The 18,548-nt window shown below is 54.6% G+C and overlaps 5 protein-coding genes; 3 read left to right on the forward strand and 2 right to left on the reverse strand.

Moving 5' to 3' along the window:
* The first annotated feature begins 452 nt into the window (after nucleotides 1–452).
* Nucleotides 453–2,582, forward strand: CHC_T00003971001 (hypothetical protein). The gene has a single exon (XM_005715225.1). It carries the CDS (start codon nucleotides 453–455, stop codon nucleotides 2,580–2,582), a length of 2,130 nt encoding a protein of 709 aa, XP_005715282.1.
* A 5,106-nt stretch (nucleotides 2,583–7,688) lies between these two features.
* Nucleotides 7,689–8,980, forward strand: CHC_T00003972001 (hypothetical protein). XM_005715226.1 is given in 2 exon segments: nucleotides 7,689–8,798; nucleotides 8,799–8,980. 1 exon segment carries the CDS (start codon nucleotides 7,689–7,691, stop codon nucleotides 8,796–8,798), a length of 1,110 nt encoding a protein of 369 aa, XP_005715283.1. The 3' UTR covers nucleotides 8,799–8,980.
* A 3,782-nt stretch (nucleotides 8,981–12,762) lies between these two features.
* CHC_T00009398001 (Cysteinyl-tRNA Synthetase) lies at nucleotides 12,763–14,280 on the reverse strand. Its single transcript, XM_005715227.1, has one exon. It carries the CDS (start codon nucleotides 14,278–14,280, stop codon nucleotides 12,763–12,765), a length of 1,518 nt encoding a protein of 505 aa, XP_005715284.1.
* Nucleotides 14,281–14,799: 519 nt separating this feature from the next.
* CHC_T00003973001 (hypothetical protein) lies at nucleotides 14,800–16,256 on the forward strand. XM_005715228.1 is given in 2 exon segments: nucleotides 14,800–15,651; nucleotides 15,652–16,256. The coding sequence occupies 1 exon segment, from the start codon at nucleotides 14,800–14,802 to the stop codon at nucleotides 15,649–15,651; it is 852 nt and encodes a 283-aa protein (XP_005715285.1). The 3' UTR covers nucleotides 15,652–16,256.
* A 743-nt stretch (nucleotides 16,257–16,999) lies between these two features.
* CHC_T00003974001 (hypothetical protein) lies at nucleotides 17,000–18,173 on the reverse strand. XM_005715229.1 is given in 2 exon segments: nucleotides 17,000–17,156; nucleotides 17,157–18,173. The coding sequence occupies 1 exon segment, from the start codon at nucleotides 18,171–18,173 to the stop codon at nucleotides 17,157–17,159; it is 1,017 nt and encodes a 338-aa protein (XP_005715286.1). The 3' UTR covers nucleotides 17,000–17,156.
* Nucleotides 18,174–18,548: the final 375 nt, after the last annotated feature.

Here is an 18,548-nt window from a genome sequence, read left to right on the forward strand (position 1 = left end):
CCGAGTCGGCCCCCGTCACCCCCGCCAAGACCCGCCCCGCGCGCGCCGCCCCGCGCCCGCAGACCAAGACCCAGGCGCAGCTGGCCGCCTTCCTCAAGGCCGGCTCGAGCCCGGATGCCGCGAAGCGCCGCACCTCGCCGCGCGACAACCCCAACGCTTCGGTCGGCTCGCTCATCCAGAAGTGGTCCGCCCAGCCGCGCGTGCGCCACGACCGCGTCCCGTTCCAGGAGCGCGACCTGCAGAAGGTCGAGGACGCGCCCAAGAAGGCCCTCGTCGACTCCGTCGACACCTTCGGATCCAGCTCCGTCGAGCTCGACCACGCCATCCCCAAGACCGACCCTGGCCCGAGCCTGCGCGCCTTCGCCTCACGGTTGGGTCAGAGCAAGCCCGCCGCCCAGCCCCTCGCCGTCGCCGCCGCCGCAGTCAACACGGGAGACCAGAACCTCCGCGATATGGTCGCACGCGGCCTGCAGAGCCAGGCCACCCTGCTTGGCCCCGCCCGCTCCAGCCCCGCCAGCTCCAGCCCCGCGCGGGGCCCGCCGCATCAGGTCATCGAGGGCGCTTCGGTCATCGACGCCCGCCGCAAGTCGGGCCCTTCCTCGCCCCCTCTCATCTCCGTCGCTAGGGAGTTGCAGGTCGATTCTCAGTCCCCGTCGCCGCAGCCACGCCAGGGTGAACACCCCGCGCAGACGGGGCACGCGCCCACCGATGGCGACTGGGGCGCGGGTGACGTGTACATCCGTGAGCTGTTTTCAGAGGCCGAAGACACGGCCGAACGCGCCGTGCAGTGCGACGAGAACGAGGAGTACTTTGAGGCCTTTGAGCTGTACTGGGTAGTCGTCGACCTCTATTACAAGGTCATTCCGTTCCTCACTCCGGAGGAAGGCGGCGATGTGCACGAGCGCATCAAGATGTACACGAGGCGTTGCGAGGCTATTCGCGAAGCTTTCGAGGATGACCCGGAGGGACAGGATGAGATTCAAGTCCGCATCGCCGATGCCACCCTCGTGTCGGCCCAGAAGCAGGACCAGATTCAGGAGAGCTTCAACGCAGGCATGTGGAATGCCCATTTGGGCATCGCAGAGAATGTCGAGCAGGACGCATCATCGTATACTTATGTCCAGGAACGCGCTCCTAATGAAGAGTCGCCAACGTCTGTGGAGGGAACTGCTTTCCAATATGCTGCGCCTGAAAACAGTGGAGCGGCTGAAAAGAGTGCCATCGCTGAACGTGAGATGTCTGCACTACAAGCAAACCGATTCCCCGATTACTCCAACACCAAGCCTTTGGCGGCTATACCAGAAGCACCTCGAAACCCGACCGCCGTTTCCCTCTCCGCATCTACGAAAGCCCACCGCAACAGCTTGAGTCGACCGATCTCGCGCAGCGCTGTGCGTGCGTCGACGAGTTCCGTCTCCCGTGAGCGTGTCGCTGAGATGCAAGAAAGGGTACAGGTCATGCAGGCGTGCTTAAATAATTTTACAGTCAAGAGAAAACACTTGGGTCCCGCTCGCGCCTTGGAGCTACACGTGACCACGTTGAATGCAAACACGTTTGGAGACTTGAAAAAATTGGCCCCGTTAGCTCCGGAACTTGAGCACAAATGGGCAACAGAGCTTGAGGTACTTTTGTCTATGTTACAGGAGATTAAGGAAGTGCGTCCAGGTGTTGGGTATGCGCTGAGGGATGATATTTCGCGTCATCTTCCGGCGTTAGAGAGATGTGATCGTAGCGTTCGAAAGACGATGCGGTCCTTCGGTGCACTCGACGGCCATGTATCGTATGTGGAGCGTGAAACTGCGACGAATTCAGCCAGAAGTGGAAGGAGTCGACGACGGTGGTGGGTGAAGGTCCCGGTTGTCGTGAAAGGTGGCCTTCCGCCTGATGTGTTACGAATTGTAGAAGAGGCAGAACAGGAGATGCGAGGAGTTTTCAAAGTTTGTCATGAAATTAACGTAGAGGTTGTGAAATCTATGCCAGTACCGCAATCATTTGTCGAGGGGCTTCCGAAGCACGCACGATCGCTGATCCAGAAGGAACTGAAGGAAGGCCTGACTACTTGGGGTATGTTCAAGGTATCCGACTACATGAAAGATCGAAACCTGTGGAACAAGGATAACGCCAAGGACATCACGTCAAGCTTAGAAAAAGTGGCCCTCATCTGGGAAGCGAAGACATCGAACAAATCGTTCCTTAGCCGAACGTTTGACATTCGCGGTGAGCGGTTCCATCAGGCGATGACAGCATTCCGACGCTGTCAGAACGCGATCAGGGATCTCCGACGTGAGTGGCCGACCATGCAACACACGGATCTGGACATGGCGAAAATCCAGCATAACGAAGACATTGGGCACGCTGGCCTCGAAGCGTATTCCCGTGCACTCGAGTCTCGGGCGTATCGACTTCTGACTCGAATCCGCGAGCTTCTCGACGCAAACGAGGAGGAAAATGCACCGAGCGTGTCACCATCTAGCTTAGGCAACAAGCCGCGCCCGGCAGGCCGCAGCAAGGCGATTGAGAGAAAGGACAGCCGGGGGCTGCGACAACATGCGCAAGCGCAAAGCAATCGGACGCGAGGCTAATATTTGGTACCGGGAAAGAGCTTTGGCTTTTGACGCCAATCGGCGATGAGTGTATGAATTAGGTTATGTATGAAGTTAGGGACTGGACCCGGTCGTGGGCCGATTTGTAGAAACAGGGGGTGAAAGCTTTACTGAGATTGAAGAAAGAGTTATTTTGGCTTCTCGTGGTTATGGAAAGTTTTGCATTGATCGCGTTACGCTACAGTCTACGATGACAGAACGTGCAAGTAGAGCAGCTAGACTGTAGAGCCCGACGAACAGATGTCTGATCAAACAATGCGGACATTATGGGTGTTGGGTGTTTTTAAACGCGTTTTGCATGACACGATGGATCAGGTTGTCGCTCTGTGCTGCGTGAGACGACGTGGGTGTGGTGTGAGGGATCAGGGTTCAGGGTTGCAACAATCATGAGGGCGCGATTGTGGAGGACACGTTGAGCCCCTCATAACGTGCCGACAACCCATCCTGCATTGCAAAAATATCGCGACAGCATGTCTAATTGTGCTGTGCCGGTTTTGAAACAGAATCCCCCCCCCCCCCCTCACATAACTGAAAGAGTTGTTGTTGGGCAGCAGTGCTGACCAACAATGGTGCTGCCTGGCAGGCACTGTTGTAGCACCGCTGATGGCGAGTCACCCTTGGGTGAAGAGAGGGGTCAAGGGAGGGGTGAAAAGAGGGGGCCCTCTGTTGTTTATGGCCTGGTACACGTGTCAGGGGGCAGCGAATACTAAGATTATTGATCACGGTCTTGGGATCAAAAATCAAATTCCCCACTTCCGCTTCTGATTGGGCCCGCCAGCCCGCATGCGCCGTGTGATTCGTCTCTGCTGTGCCGTGACGAGATTGGTCATGTGACTGCTTCACAGAGTTCACAGAGATACCCTCCTGGCTCGTGAAGCCTGTAACAGGCTGTCCCGCAATCAGCTTGCCCTTCTCCAACACCTCCCGCATCTCCATCGTGCCTCGCGCATGTGCTTTTTTAAGAAAGGCCCAAGCTGCTCCCTCCACTTGCACAAACACAAAGTCTTACGACTGCCACTCTCACGGGATCATCTCGCTACTTGTCTAGTCTCGCTTTCGTTCAGCATTATTACCTCCTCAATGGAGGCGTCCTACTCGTGAGAATGTCGAAGAGTTGCACACTTGAACCACCAGTTTACAAATATCTGCGCATGCCGATCTCCATGTGTCTATCTCTCTAGATACTGCCTTACGTTTCGAACTTCTTCGATTCTGGTTCTGCGAAATCCTCTTTCTCACCCCACGCTGCCAGAAGCCGGTCGCACTGAAGTCAATGCATTAGAACGAATACTACTGTACTCGCCTCTCATCTTCAAATGACCTCAGTGCGCTTCTCTTCCAGTAAACGACTGAGGCTTTACTTTCACCCCCCCCATTCTAAATGCCGCAGAAGTCAATCGCTAGATTCCACCTCAACTGTTGTTACACGCACGAATCACCACTTTTCGAAACCACGACAGCCTTCTCAGCACCTGCCGCCACCATCAACGTACCGGAGCAAGCCCGAGATCCCATCCATCTCTTTTGCCTTCACAGTGCTCAACTCTCCCAAAACCCATCTCCTCTCCTGGGCCCCGGCCCACTCTTCACGCCTTCCCCCCGGCCAAACCAGATCACGCAACCCGCTTACACATAGAGACTTGCAGTCACACCCGTACACGCGTAGCGCACAACGAATCTACCCGCACCTGCGCAACAACCTGCACGCGTGGGGCATCGTCCCGGCGCCTCTTTGCCTGTTGTCATCAGTGCGCGTCTTTCCGCGCGCTTCGAATAGGCTTGCGTCCGTCGACAAGGGTTTTGCGCAAAAGAAAACGGCGCCGGCCTTGCTGCGGGCGGCCCTACAAAACAGCGGCAAAAAGTATCACCCTTTCCTTTCACATCGCCCTCCGGGCCATGGCGTAGCTCTCGTCCGGCCCGACGCGCGGGGCGCTCGCGCGGGCGGCGCGACGGAGCAGGATTGCGTGCGCGCGCAGACAGATCATGAACGGGCTAGCTTGCGACCGCAGGGCGTGGAAAGGGGCAGATCACGCGAATAAAGGAGCGTCGGTGAGGGTTGCGGTGGCCGTGTGTGTGTGAGGTATGGCAGATCCTGATGTGGGGGTGCGTAGATTAGGAACCACTTCCAATGATGGGGCAACCGAATATACTGTAGAGCAGCCCTACTGGTGGTGGAGTCATGCGGGGACTGTGGAGAGTGAAAAAGCACAATAAGATTGATCCTGTAACGCCGTTAGGCGTTAGTAGTCGTCCGGGATGGGGGATCTGAGGGAGAGCTGGGGGGCTAAATTGCGGGTATGTTTGTTGAGAAGCCCCGACGCCTCGCGTCGGGGCAGGGGATGGGAAAGGGCCTTACATTTTGTTTGGGGTATGCGGGGCGCGGGTTGTTGTGGGGAGCTGTATTTTTGGAAAAGGGATTTGCATCGGGAATTCGAATAGGGAGGGGGAGCGGGGGAGCGTGACCGGGGACGAAATTGAAAAGCATTGGGAGCGTTTGTTGACTGTTGAGTGGGGACTGGGGATGCCGGGTTTGGGGAGATGCGAAAGTTAGTTGATGCTAGTTTTAAAAATTGTAACGGAGAGGTGCGGTTTGGATTGAGGCCAAAGAAGCCACTGTTGAGACTGTACATAGGGAAAAGAGAGGGGTTTAACAGTTGTTGCGGGTTGTTGAATGCAAGGTTTTAAGTTGAATGTCGGTGAAGATTGAGAATGACAAAGTGGCGGGAGGAAAAGGGCGAGGGGGTGGAGGTAAGTTGAGTGCAGGATGAGAAGGTTGACTGAAAATGGGAGCAGAGGTTGCGGGGGTAATGATCCGTAAATGGTGGTGTTCGATTGGGCAGATGTGCTCAAAGCTGGGTGTGTCTGCGTGACAGAGATGCAATGGTGGCGTAGATTTACGAGATGCAAATGCAAAGCTCAAAAATGCATCATGTTGCTCCCGCCAACGCATCCAGAATGCAAGGGGAACGAAGGGGACCGAAAAATTTAAGTTTTTAAATCCTCACGCGAATTTCATGGCGCAAGGTAATAAATAAAATAAATAAATACCCGACCTCGGGCTCAAACGGGCTTTATGCCTGTGGTCGGAATTATTCGCCTGCCGGGCTCGGGGTGCGCAAAAGGCTCTCGGGGTAACTCCCGGGGCCCGCCACGCAATCTGTTGTCCCGTTGCCAGGGGTGCCTAACGGCCCCGGCGGGTTTGAATGCAAGCGGCGCGCCCCGCGAGACCCGTTGCAACGGCCCGGCGAATGGATCTGTCACGCGGGTTGCCGTCCTCTTTCAGCCACGCCGCGTCTTTAACATGCGAGGCGGGATCTTTGCTGGACGCCCTGTGTACCGTGTGCAGCGGGGCGGGATGTCTTTTCTGAGCAATACGCGCCCGGTGAGGCCGTGGGACGCCCGGTGGATTTAAGACGCGGCGGGCGTTTTGTCTTGGCTCAACCGCTTTGTGTCTGGCTGTGCGCTGCCGGCGCCTCGCTGTGCGCCTTGCGAAGCGGACGTGTCGATCACGCGGCCGTGATGTCACAGCTGCCCATCACGCACCATCGACTCTGAGCATCGTTCGTTGGCCCCTCCCTCCGTCTGTCTGCGCTCTCAATTCGCTCTCGCGGCCTCCCTGTCCCTGTCGTGTCGCTATTTTCTTACTCCATTTACACCGGATCATCTCGGACTTGCGCATTTTGCCACTCGTTTTTTTGGCTCAATTCCGTCAACTCAGCCATTAATACTTTACATCCACCTTGCAACACCTCCACAACCTCACCTGCCCCCCTCCACCACTCCACTTCTCCTTCTCCTCAACAACCCGTCCTCCTTCGCAGAGCCTCGAACAACATACACATTCCATTGCTGTTGCCCCCCCCCTCCAACTGCCTTGTCATCTCTTCCTTCTCTGCATCCCCCTAAATGCAAACCGCCAACCCTACCACCCCCTTGTCTGCCTCCCCTTCCTCCCCAAACTATTCCCAATTGCCGCAAACCTCCTGCCAACATCCCCCAAAGTCCTCTCCACGACCCCCCAAATCCTCCCCCCTCTCTACCCCAACCACTCGCCGTCTAGCCCCTCGCCATCCCGCCCCCTTCGCATCCTCTTCTCAAGACAAGCTTAAACCCCCCGCCACAACACCGCTTTCTCACTATCGTGCCTCCTCTCCAGGTGCAACTGCAGCCGCAATGTCACTAGGCACCCTCGCCGCAGCTGCCAGCCTCGCAGCAGCAGCAGTCCCTTCTTCAAGCCCCAGGCATGCTGCAACATACTCTCTAACCCACATGCCCCACAACTTCCCCGTCCTCCCCCCCACCGCCAGGGAAGACCACCCCAAGTCGCAACCTCAACCTGTCCCCACACAAACCACCCCCCATCTCATCTCGCAGTCGCAAGCCCTACGTCCCGCAGCCGCTTACCCCGCCCCTCGCCGCCCGGAGCCCCACCAAGTTGCTCCCGTCTTAAAGCCACTCCCCACCCATACTTTGACTAATAGCAAAGGCACCAATGCAAAGCCTGTCGCCCCAGCTCCGAATAGTGCCATGCACCCCTCGCAGATTCCTTCCGTGCCCACCAATCCTAACGGAAAGCCCAAACAGAGACGCTATAGAGCTAGCCCGGAGCAGTTGAGACAGCTCATTGCCCGCTTTGAAGTTAACGCTTCGCCGACTAGTGCCGAATTACAGGACCTCGCCGCTAAAATCACAATGCCCCCGCAGAGTGTAATCCTTTGGTTCAAGAATAGACGCGCTCGTGTGCCCCACAAGCTGGCCGAGAAAGCTATGAATGCAAAGCGAAAGGAGAGTGGAGATTCCTCTAGTTCCTCCGCAGGTATTAGCAAAACTACAAGGGGCTCGCAAAGCTCCAAGAAGCACACGTCCTCAGCGAAGGTCCAGACCTCCCAGTCGGCATTCAAACGAACCCCTTCGTTCACAACTCAAGCTGCTGCTGTCTCCCTTGCTGAAATGGCCCTGACCCTCCCATCCAGAAAAGTGTTTGAGAAACAATCGAATAGACAGGTCAGTGATATCATGAACAGTGTAAGTCTCTCTCGCAGACATCCCTCTGGGCCTGTAGCAGTCAAACCCCCGATGTCAAACATGGGTCCTCCTCCATCGTATCGGCCAAAGGCCGAGAAGGTGGTGCCATATGATACTGAACTCGTGAAGAAGCTCGGGAGCAATGTCACTACTCGAGGGGCTGAGTTTGTTCAGTCAACAACGCTAAGACGACCGAGGACCCTTCCTCCGACCCCTAGAGTCTTTTCTCAGAACGAATATCGAGCAGGGGACAAAGTTGAAGTGCTTGAGATGGAAAAGGGAATATGCCGTGCCTGGTACTCTGCCACAATCGTCGGACGGGGTGGACCCAAGGAACTGTCACTCGGAGCAAGTGCCGCAGTCGCGTGTGGCTTTTTCAGCCCTGGCTATGGAGACAAGCTGGAAGGTTCCAAGAAATTGGACTTTACTGAAGACATGAATGAAGATGACAATGGGGATGGAGGTGACTCACCTCGCACTGTGCGGTCTCCCGCGGCATCACCAACACCTCCAATTGCGAAAGTTCTCTACAGGGTGCGGTTTGAGCACCGATATGAGGAACAAGGCGGTAAGCCTCTTGAAACCGAAGTGCTAGCCTCCAAGATTCGTCCCGCTGCACCTTTCATGACGGATGAGGCTCCCCTGGACTGGAGACCAGTAGTCGGGGAGGCCGTCGAAGTACTCAAGGATGGGACCTGGTTTGTGGCAGTGACTCAGAATTTCGTGGTGCGAAAAGGGTACATGGTAAGCTTCGAGAGCGGGGACGTGGAATGGGTGCGGCGCCCTCGTCTGAGGCCTTATCAAATCTGGAGAGGGGGACAAAGATGGGTAACGAAGACTAAAGCACCACTTGCAGTCTCACGGAAGGGTGTTGGGCTGAGTGTGACGCACCCTCCAGGTGGAAAGCGAAAGCGAAGCGACTCTGACCTAGGCTCAAACGATGGGCAAGATGGTCGAGAAACTCGAGCCCGCAGTAAAAGGTCGCGAAGTGCAGACGTGGAGACGGGAAGCGGGCCTGACGGTCTACCTGAAGGGTGGAGAGTGGACCAAATACGGTGTCCTGAAACAATGGAAGTGAAGAAAAAGGTGTACTACATGGCACCAGATGGGTGTCGTCTAAGATCTCTGAAAGAGGCTCAACGCTACGTGAGGATGATGGGTCCTGTATAATGAGGACATTGAAGCGTTTGTCTTATTGTGATTTGATGTGAATAGGCTAACAAATGTTTGGACGATGATAGTTGTAGTAATGGCTTCGAATTGACCTACGCGGACTGGTCACTGTTTTGCCGAGATGAGAGGTTGGCGAGGTGCACGATTGAGGCCGTAAATGATATGTGATGTTTTTTTCTGTGAAAGTGTGTTGATGGCCAGTAGAGTTTTTGGCAAGCCGTAGGTCACCGAACATAGGTCAAGGAACATAGGTCAGGGAACAGAAGTGGGGAGATGGGAGGAGTATGACAGAGCGAGGTGTAGGAAGTTGCGGAGTGAGGAGGTTTCGTGTGGAAGCAAGCGAGCAGCGAACGAGAAGCGAATGAGAAGCGAACGAGATTCAGGATCAAACGCGGGAATCGTGTGCTCGGGAGGGGTTTGTATGTATGTCGCGCAGGTAAGGTTGGAAGGTTGATTGTTTGGATTGTGGGATCTGGAGAAACGGAAAATGTGTGGTGCAATGGGCACGCATGGGCACCAAAGGGAATGTGAGCTGCATCTTGCTGGACAGATGCCGAGCAAGGCGCTACTGCGTGAGAGAAACGGAAGTATGATAGGCGAGCGTGCGATCTGAATAGAGCCGGACTCGGGGCAGACAGAGGTCTGGTGGGCGCAGCGATGATGCCGGCTGGACGCACGGCTACTGGCCCGATGCTCAGTGCGGGGTGCAATTGAAAGAATATATAAATTTTATATGTGAGGCTCACACACTCACAGCTGAAGCTTCGCGTTCAGCTGTGAGTGTCAGCAGTATTCCATCGAAATCCTAGTCCCCGTACTGGTCAGTTTGGTCGTGTTTCCTTTCCTCTTGAACGCAGAGTGGATGGCAGATATATGGAACCCCTCGCGTGCCACACACGTTTGCAATGTGTGCATTTTTATTGAGTCAGAGGGCTACTGTATTGGGCTACTGTATTGCTCCGGTCCTAAAGAGGTCTTGATTGGGCTCTCGGGTCGACCTTCCGACTGCAGATCCGAAGCAGATCCTCTCTACAATACTGTACCGTTGGTACAGTATGGATTGCCGGATTCGACCACGAATTCATTTACAGTATCCCTGGCTTGTACAAGGCATGCCACAGTACACTGTACCCTTGGTACTGTACAGGACTGTACAGAACTGTACCCTTCTAAGGGTACCCATTGCACCCGTTGCAGCTTGGCGCATGCAGCTTGGCGCATGCATCCTTGCACCACCAAGATATCTCGTGAGCGTAGGGGCATGAGGTCGTCAATCAGTGGGCCCTATAAAGCATTATTATTGGGTGATTTGTTCTTGATCCGCGCCCCGCGGTCCAACATGCGATCAATCTGTCCACTGCCAGTCCAGTGTAAACCAAAGTGTTTGTTCCAAGTAAGGGAGACGACGAGATAGTAACCTTGACTCGGGATATACGCATTGTACAGTACAGTACAGTGCAGTATAATCGAAAAAAGGGGGCGCTTCCCAATGGATTGAACGCGGCTACCACGGCGACTGAGAGGGGACTATATACTGTAGCGCGGGAATCTCATGCTGGTTTGGGGAGGGGGTGACCCCCTCTCACAACCTGAAGAAATGTGCGGTCCACCTGTGACTCGACAGCGATACAGCATACTGTATATATATTTTTTGGACAGGTAACAAATGGTGTCATGCTTCAGCAAAACGATCGCTTATCTCCGCTGACCCGCTCTGCTGGAATTAGTGACACAATTTTTGTTTCCACGTTTGCACATTTCTAAACATCCCCTCAACTTCCAATCACTCCCCCGCATGGCGAATCACATGGGCGCCTGCATCCTCCTGTCCGTCAGCAGTGCACAATCTTCCACCCGTTCTGCTTTCACTGTCACGCACCTCGCTTGTTATTGCCTCACTGCCCCGCTGTTGCCCCGTTCTTGCAATAAAATCCCCTCGCTACGTGTACTGTTGTGTTAGCGCCAATGCAAGCCGAGTCTGGAGACGCCTGCCTTTTCATGCCTGTCCTCCTGGTCCAATTTTTTGACAGCCTGGTGTCTGCAATGCAAAAGTCAAATCGATTGCTTTTTTGCACCTGTCCATCGGGACTCAAAGCGGAATGTAAAAAATAGCAAATTTTATTTGGAGAAAATTTTATTTTCTTCCCGCCTTGTCAGCATTGGAGACGTCTAATTTCTCTGATGCTGTACAGTGCAAGCCTATCCTCTTACAGTACAAGCCAATCCTCTTACAGTACAAACTTTTAAAAAAAGTTTTTTCAAATTCTTCTTTTCACATACCTGTAACTCTAACAGATCCGTCCACTCTCGGAAACGTCTCTGTAATGCCAATCTTCCCTTCTGTAAGAGTCTTACACAGTAATGATAATTTCTGGGATCAACCGTCGGCGAAGGCGTAGACATCATCATCCTGCTCACAACTCTCAATCTTCGAACCCTGGGCCTCGCCCCGACCTACATTGGCCTTCGCCTACAGCTATCCGGCCACCATGCGTCTCCACGTCCTCTCCCGCTCGGATGCGGAATGGTCGGGCGCGAACGATGCAATCTCTGGCTTCGCACGCGCCTCGCGCAACCCAAAACCCATCCTGCACGCTCCCTCTCGCCCGCTAGACGTCCAGCGTTCTATCGTCGCCGCCAAGATATCCCGCAACCTCGCCCGTCCCTTTCTCTTCGCCTGCACCCCGTCCCACATCGACGGCGTCTACTGTCTCGCACGATCTCGCTCAAACGTCGCCCTCATGGCCTCCGCCGCCGCCGACGGCGAACTCAGACTCTGGCATTTGCCCTCCCATGCCCCACGCTTTCATCTCACACCCTCCCCACCCGCTTTTACCAGGGGCCTCACTTTTTCGCATGATTCGGAGAGGGTCTTGGCGTGCACAGATGCCAAACTTGTGCATTCTGTCAAGGTTAACGGCGATTACATGTCCAGCCCGAGGCTAGTCAAAGAGCTGACGCAGTACCAGTCGCGGGCCGGGCCCCTGTCTTCTATATCTGCGCATTACACGGAGCCCAAGTTTGCGACTGCATCCGCTGGGGTAGAGCTCTGGGACGAAACCCGAACAGCTCCGCTGCAAACCCTCTCTCTCTCCGTCGACTCGCTTCATTGCGTGCGGTACAACCCCGTCGAGGTGAATATTCTTGCATCAGCGGGTGTAGATCGCTCTATTACCTTATATGACACCCGCGCGAATGTCCCTATTCGCCGTCTCGTGCTGAAGATGCGCACCAACGATATCTCCTGGAACCCTATGGAGGCCTTCAATTTCACTACGGCAAACGACGATCACAACTGTTACACGTACGATATGCGCAAAATGAGCAGCTACGGCGCAATGACCGTGCACAGAGACCATGTCGCAGCCGTCATGTCTGTCGATTACAGTCCCACAGGGCAAGAGTTTGTCACGGGCAGTTACGACAAAACCATTCGCATCTTCCCGTTCACGGTTGGAAAGAGCAGAGAAGTGTACCATACAAAACGGATGCAACGGGTCTTTGCTGTCAACTTTTCGTTGGATGGGTCCTACGTTGTGTCAGGAAGCGATGACGGAGATGTTCGCGTGTGGAAGAGTGAACGAAGCAGGCCTTTGAAGCCGTTGTTCCGAAGTGAGAAGGAGAAGGTTCAGGCATCTGAAAAGCTCATAGAGCGATATCAAGGCTTGCCGGAGGTTCGCAAGATCGCGAAGAAACGCCACGTCCCGGGTCATGTGAAAACGATGCAAGCCACAAAGCAGATCATGAAGCAGAGTCAGAGACGAAAGGAACGCAATGTCCGTCGTCACACTAAGCCTGAAAAGCGAAAGAAGAGACTTCCCGACAACAAGGACAATATTGTGCGCGAACTGGAATGAAAACCGACGCAGCACGCGTCTGGGAGATCAGGACCGGGTGGCGTTTGTATATATATTTATATAAAATGGGTCATGCGATTTGTTAATAGTTGTTAGGAACACAACTAACTTTCTAAAGGCTCAAGCTTCGGCCCCTGTGGAGTATCGACGATTGCAAAACCCTCCGCGGAAACCTGATCGCGAATTTCGTCAGCTCGCGCAAAGTCCTTGGCTTTGCGAGCTGTTTTTCTTTCGTCGAGGAGCTTCACAAGATGTAGTGGCGCCTCAGCTGGCGGCTCTGATGCCGAAGCCGAAGTTGTGCCTGGTATCACGGGATTGTAAAATATCCCGAAAACCCTGTCCATGTCATCAAGACATTTCAAACAGCTGCCAGCTGCTTTCTCGTTCATCTTCTTAGCTTTAAGCATTTTCTCGGCTGCGTTGACAACCGAAAACATCGCAGCTGCCGCACGCGGAGTATTGAAGTCATCATCCATGCCTCTTGCGAAATTCTCTTTCGCCTTCGCAATTACCTCGGCGATGTCCTCCTCACCGCCATCTCCACCCGCGCTCTCAAGTCGTTTCCGGAGCGCGTCAAGCCGTTTCACAGTGCTTCGTGCGGATTTCAGAGATTGATCGGTGAACGCAAGGGCAGATCGATACTGCGAGGAGACGACAAGATATCGAAAGGCCCTTGCGTCATCTGGCTTCTTTGCAATGTCGCGGAGTGTTTGGAAATTGCCTAGACTCTTGGACATTTTTTCGTTGTTGATGTTAACAAAGCCATTGTGCACCCAGAAGCGAGAGAAGGGACGTCCCGTAAGCGCCTCGGATTGAGCGAGCTCGTTTTCGTGGTGTGGAAAGACAAGGTCAATACCGCCTCCATGAATATCAAGTTCTGGTCCCAGGTACTTGATGGCCATGCATGTACATTCAATATGCCAGCCTGGACGCCCCTTTCCCAAGGGAGAATCCCAGAATATGCCAGCATCGTTAGTTTTGTAACTCTTCCAAAGAGCAAAATCACGCATGTCGGCCTTATCGTAATCGTCACTGTCTATGTTCTCGCCCTCAGTGGCTTCCGCAGCCGCAGTGCGCGACCCTTTTTCTCGTTTTTCTAGTTGAGCTAAACGTCCGTAAGACTCAAATTTGGCGACTGAGAAATACGTTGATCCGTCACGCTCATATGCATAGCCACGTTTAACGAGTCCTCCTACGGTTTCTTCGATTTCCTTGATATGCTCCGTTGCTCTCGGATACTGCTGCGCTGGAATGACGTTAAGTAGGTCGAGGTCGGCGAAGAAAGCATCGGCATACTTGTTCGTAAGCTCGTCCAAGCTGCACCCCAGCTCCCTCACCTTTCGAATAATTTTATCATCAATATCCGTGAGGTTCATGACATGTTTGATGTCATACCCCCTACACAGCAGCCACCTCTTAATAACATCGTATGTGAGGAAAGCGCGAAAGTTTCCAATGTGGGCGTAATCATAGACCGTCGGCCCGCAAGAGTAGAAGCGCACCACGCCAGGCTCCACCGTCGTGAACGCTTCTTTGGTGCGGCTCAGCGTGTTGTACAGCAGCAATTCAGCACGGCGCTCTTCCCACACCGATACGTCCTCTTTTGCGACGGCGGCCGGCATAGCGGTCGCCTGCAGTGTGCTGTGGCGGCGCTTTAACGCGGGCAGGGCCGAGGGGAACAGGCGAGACCGTCGCAGAAGGGGCATGAGGGATGGCGGAGAATTGATGGAAAGGAGGGGCCTGGGCAGGGCCGGCGACGGTGAAAACGCTACGGGCGTGCCTCGCGCTCCGCGCGGGCTTTTCGCGGAGCTCCGCGGTTGTCGTTTCATGGCTTTGTCGCGGTGCTGCTGTCGCTGCCTCGGCACTGCGGAAGAGGCGGAGGTTGTGGGTGCGATGAAGGAGATCGAGTGGGTGGGATTGCGGCCAGATTTCGGTACACGTTTTGCAAACCATCCAATCACGGCGCCGCATTGGCGAAACCTAGAGCCGTGATCTGCATTTTCAGCGCTCAGCGCCGGCACATCCGCCCGAGCGCTCGACTTGTCTCCACAGATCCGCTCACCTACACGCCCTCTCCTGTAACGCTCCTCGCTTTGTCAAACCTCTGCCAAAACTCGCACCAACATCCCCCTGCCGTCTCCATGTTCCGCGCCTTGAACATGACGTCGCAACGCTGGGCTTTCGCCGCTCCGCTTCTCCCGGGCCGTGCTCTTTTCCCTTCCACGCTCTCCCGCCACAGCCCGCTCGCGCCTGTGTACCGTGTGGCGCCTCGGGCCATCAGCCTCGTCGCCACCGCCCCGGGCCCCCGCTCTGGCGCCAAGCCCGCGCGCGTCCCCGCCATCGTGCGTCCGATGGTGCCGTCGCGCGATCTGCTCCAGTTTGTCGAGGACAAGGCCCAGCCACGATCCGTCGTGCTCAAGAGCCTCAGCAAGTACGTCAAGGACCACGAGCTGCAGGATCCCAATGACAGGCGCATCGTGCTCTGCGATGACAAGTTAAAAAAGTTATTGGGCGTGGAAAAGTGCACCATTTTGGAGATGAGCAAGTACATCACCCCGCATCTGTCCAAGCCGGAGACTGTCGGTGGAAAGTATCTCGAGGACGCAGGAAAGTTCGAAGAAGAGTACTTGCGAGTTAAGGCCGCGGAGGCCGCCGAGCGCTTGGAAAATGGCGAGCCGCTGAAGCCTGTCAAGGGCCGAAAAAAGCGCAGGGTTTCGAAGACGAACACTGAGGACAAGACGAAGGGACGCAGATTGTTCAAACCTGTTCTGCTAAGCCCTGATTTGGCTGCCGTATGTCGGAAACAGGAAATGCCCCGTCATGAAATTGTCAAGGCCGTTTGGGAGTATATTCGTTTGAATAATCTGCAAAGCAAGCCGGGAGAGCCGATCAAGTGCGACTTTTTGTTGCGCAAGGTCTTTGACTCGGATGAGATTGATGTTCGTGCGATCATGAAGGGAGTCGCTGCACACGTTAAGAAGATTGACACTTGATACGCTCGCGACAGACATGGCCTGATGCACTCCGCCACAATGGTGTGCGAAGCGTTGAGATTATTGTTGCTGGTATTTTAGGCTGGTGGCCTCGTGAGTGGGAGAACGTCGTTTTTACTTAGCAAAGTAGAGGCGTCATTGTTCTGGTTGTCGGATGGGACTGAGATCGTTGCGGTACAAAGGGCTTTTCGTGTATGTTATCACTTCTCGCTAGTGGGTCGGGTTGCGGGTGATGTGCAGTGATCAGGTTATTGTTCTCACACTTGGAAGCACATTATCGGTCCTTCGTACTCAGGGTCTAATGCTAGTATTTGACGCGGAAACGTGGGAAGGTCTGCTTTGCCTTTGGGTCATCGTAATGACGAGGCTAATAGTTTTCGAGTCTTGGGGCATGTGACGAGAAAGCAAACGATGACCATCAATGCAAGTGTTTGAACAAGTGCTTTGTGGGCAACGGCGTTTCTATTGGATGTCATCAGCGTGCGACACCATTTTGTCGAAGCACGTACGGTAGTATTCTTGTACTGTACAGGCGCTACGGCTACAAACTCCACAGTTTTGTAGCTTATTCAACTCTGTACTAAAGTTAATTCTCGTTCTCGCCACAGTCATTGTCATGATGTAGATGCTCTCCCGGCGGCTGCAGTTAGCTGCCCTGTTCCACTACATTGACGGCATTCCAACGTGCTATAGTACAGTATGTAGCCCCTTCTTTGTGTGCTGCACTGTAGTACGTAGCCTCGTCTCGAGGTCTACCAACACGAGGTCTTCGTGTGAGATGGCATGCGTTCAGCATAAACGAGAATGTAACGCTGGTCTCTAAAGCGAGACGCAAGGATGTTGCGGATGTCGTTTAATGGGTTCTGATTGGTGTCTGAGAAACACGCCCCCCTTTTTGGCGTTCTGGTGAGCATCATGGAGACCACCAGTCAACGTTTTTTTTTTTTTTTTTTTCTGAACAATTTCCACTGCAAGTGTTCGATAAAAAAAAAAACCTCTTGTCACCGGAGTCAAACCGAGCGGAACTATGGGGCATGCCATGGAAGTAAGGAACAATCCTAGGAAACAGGACTCGGGCTTAATGAGCGTTTGATTCATGCCCACGTCAAGAAACAACATAAGAATTGACACGTTTTTATGCAAACGCATTCTTTAGTGCATATCCTGCGGAGAGAAAGATCTGAGTTGCATGAGAAAGTTTGATGCATTTGCACGGAGTGTGCAGAATTATTGGTGATGGTTGATACGAAGTGTCAGCAGCAAAGCTGAATCGCTATTTCTAGTCGACATTGTACAAATAGTATACTCTGTACCTTGAGCGGCAATATGCAGTGGTGCACATGTGTGGAGTAGTCAAATTGTGTAGGATTAAGAGTTTATGTGTTATACAGAAGAGGCAGTGACAAAAACCCGAATGGTATATGGTATCGAATCTACCCCGTACTACAGTTGCGACGTACATACAAGACCAGATTCTGGTGCGGGCCAAACGCGACTCTACGGAGCTACTGAATTATGACCTCATTAGTGAGCGTAGCGTCCGGGCCGGCCTCCTTAAATTCGAGCATATTAGAGACGGTAGTCCCCCAAATATTGAGCATGGCAGTGTCGGTACAAAAGGCGATATGGGGGGTGAGGAGGACGTTGGGAAAGGACATGAGCATGGAAATCCTATCATCCTCGAGAATCTCGCCGGAATGGTCGTCAAAGAAGAGCTCTGCCTCTCCCTCGACAACGTCCATCGCGCACGCACCAATCTTCTTTCCCTTGAGCCCCTTGATAAGCGCGTCCATATCCATGAGCTCGCCCCTCGACGTGTTGATGAGGATAACGCCCGTCTTCATCTTCCTAATGGCCTCGGCATCGATCATATGGCGCGTGGACGGTAGCAACGGGCAATGCAGACTAATAATATCCGAGCGGGCGAAGAGGTCGTCCTTGGAGACATACTCGACGCCCATAGCCTCCGCCTCGGGGTTACGATAGACGTCATAGGCGAGGACGGTTGTGCCGAAGGCCAACATGATCTTCGCGAACAACCTTCCAATCTTGCCGGTGCCGCAAACGCCAATGGTCTTGCCGTTGACATCGAAGCCCATGAGGCCCGCGAGCGAGAAGTTGCTCTCGCGGGTCCTGTTGTAGGCCTTGTGGGTCTTGCGTCCGACTGTGAGCAGGAGGGCGACGGCGAACTCGGCGACGGCGAACGGGGAGTAGGCCGGGACGCGGAGGACCTTGATGCGGTGCTTGCTGGCGGCGGCGAGGTCGACGTGGTTGAAGCCTGCGCAGCGGAGCAGGATGCAGCGCACGGCGCCCTCCGCGAGGCGGGCGATGACGGGGGCGTCTAGCGCGTCGTTGACGAAGGCGCACACGGCGTCCGAGCCCGCGGCGAGCGGGGCCGTGCCCTCCGAGAGAGGCATGGCCAGAAATTCGAAGTCGATGTGCGGCGTGACGCGGGTCAGAGTGGGGTGCTGACGCAGGAAGTCGCGCTCGTAGCGCTTCGAACTGAAGACGGTGACTTTCATTGCGGCGGTGGGTGGTGGGATGGGGGGAGGGGGGGCGGCAGGGAGGTTGGGGGGCCGGGCGGGTTTACATAAGGAAGTGTGGAGGGCCGGGCGGGGTTTACACAAGGAAGGGTGGGGTGGCAGAGGTGTGTAACACACCGTGTGTTGGAGGTGTGCGGAAAGCCTTGCGGGGGATTGGGGGAGGTGTGCGCGTGGAGATGGCACGTGATACGGGTGTTGTCCCAGTAGCCGCTGGCGACGGGATTCGCCCAGCGCGCGCGCCACGATTGGATGGTTTGTCCACAGCTGTCCACGTGGAAAAACACCGCCCGCGCTGTCGAAAGCGCGGCCTCTTTACAGCCGGCAATTCGGCGTCATCGGCCAACTGTAAAACGC

Source organism: Chondrus crispus, genomic scaffold (assembly GCF_000350225.1).
Source record: "Chondrus crispus Stackhouse genomic scaffold, scaffold_208, whole genome shotgun sequence".
Lineage (NCBI taxonomy): Eukaryota > Rhodophyta > Florideophyceae > Gigartinales > Gigartinaceae > Chondrus > Chondrus crispus.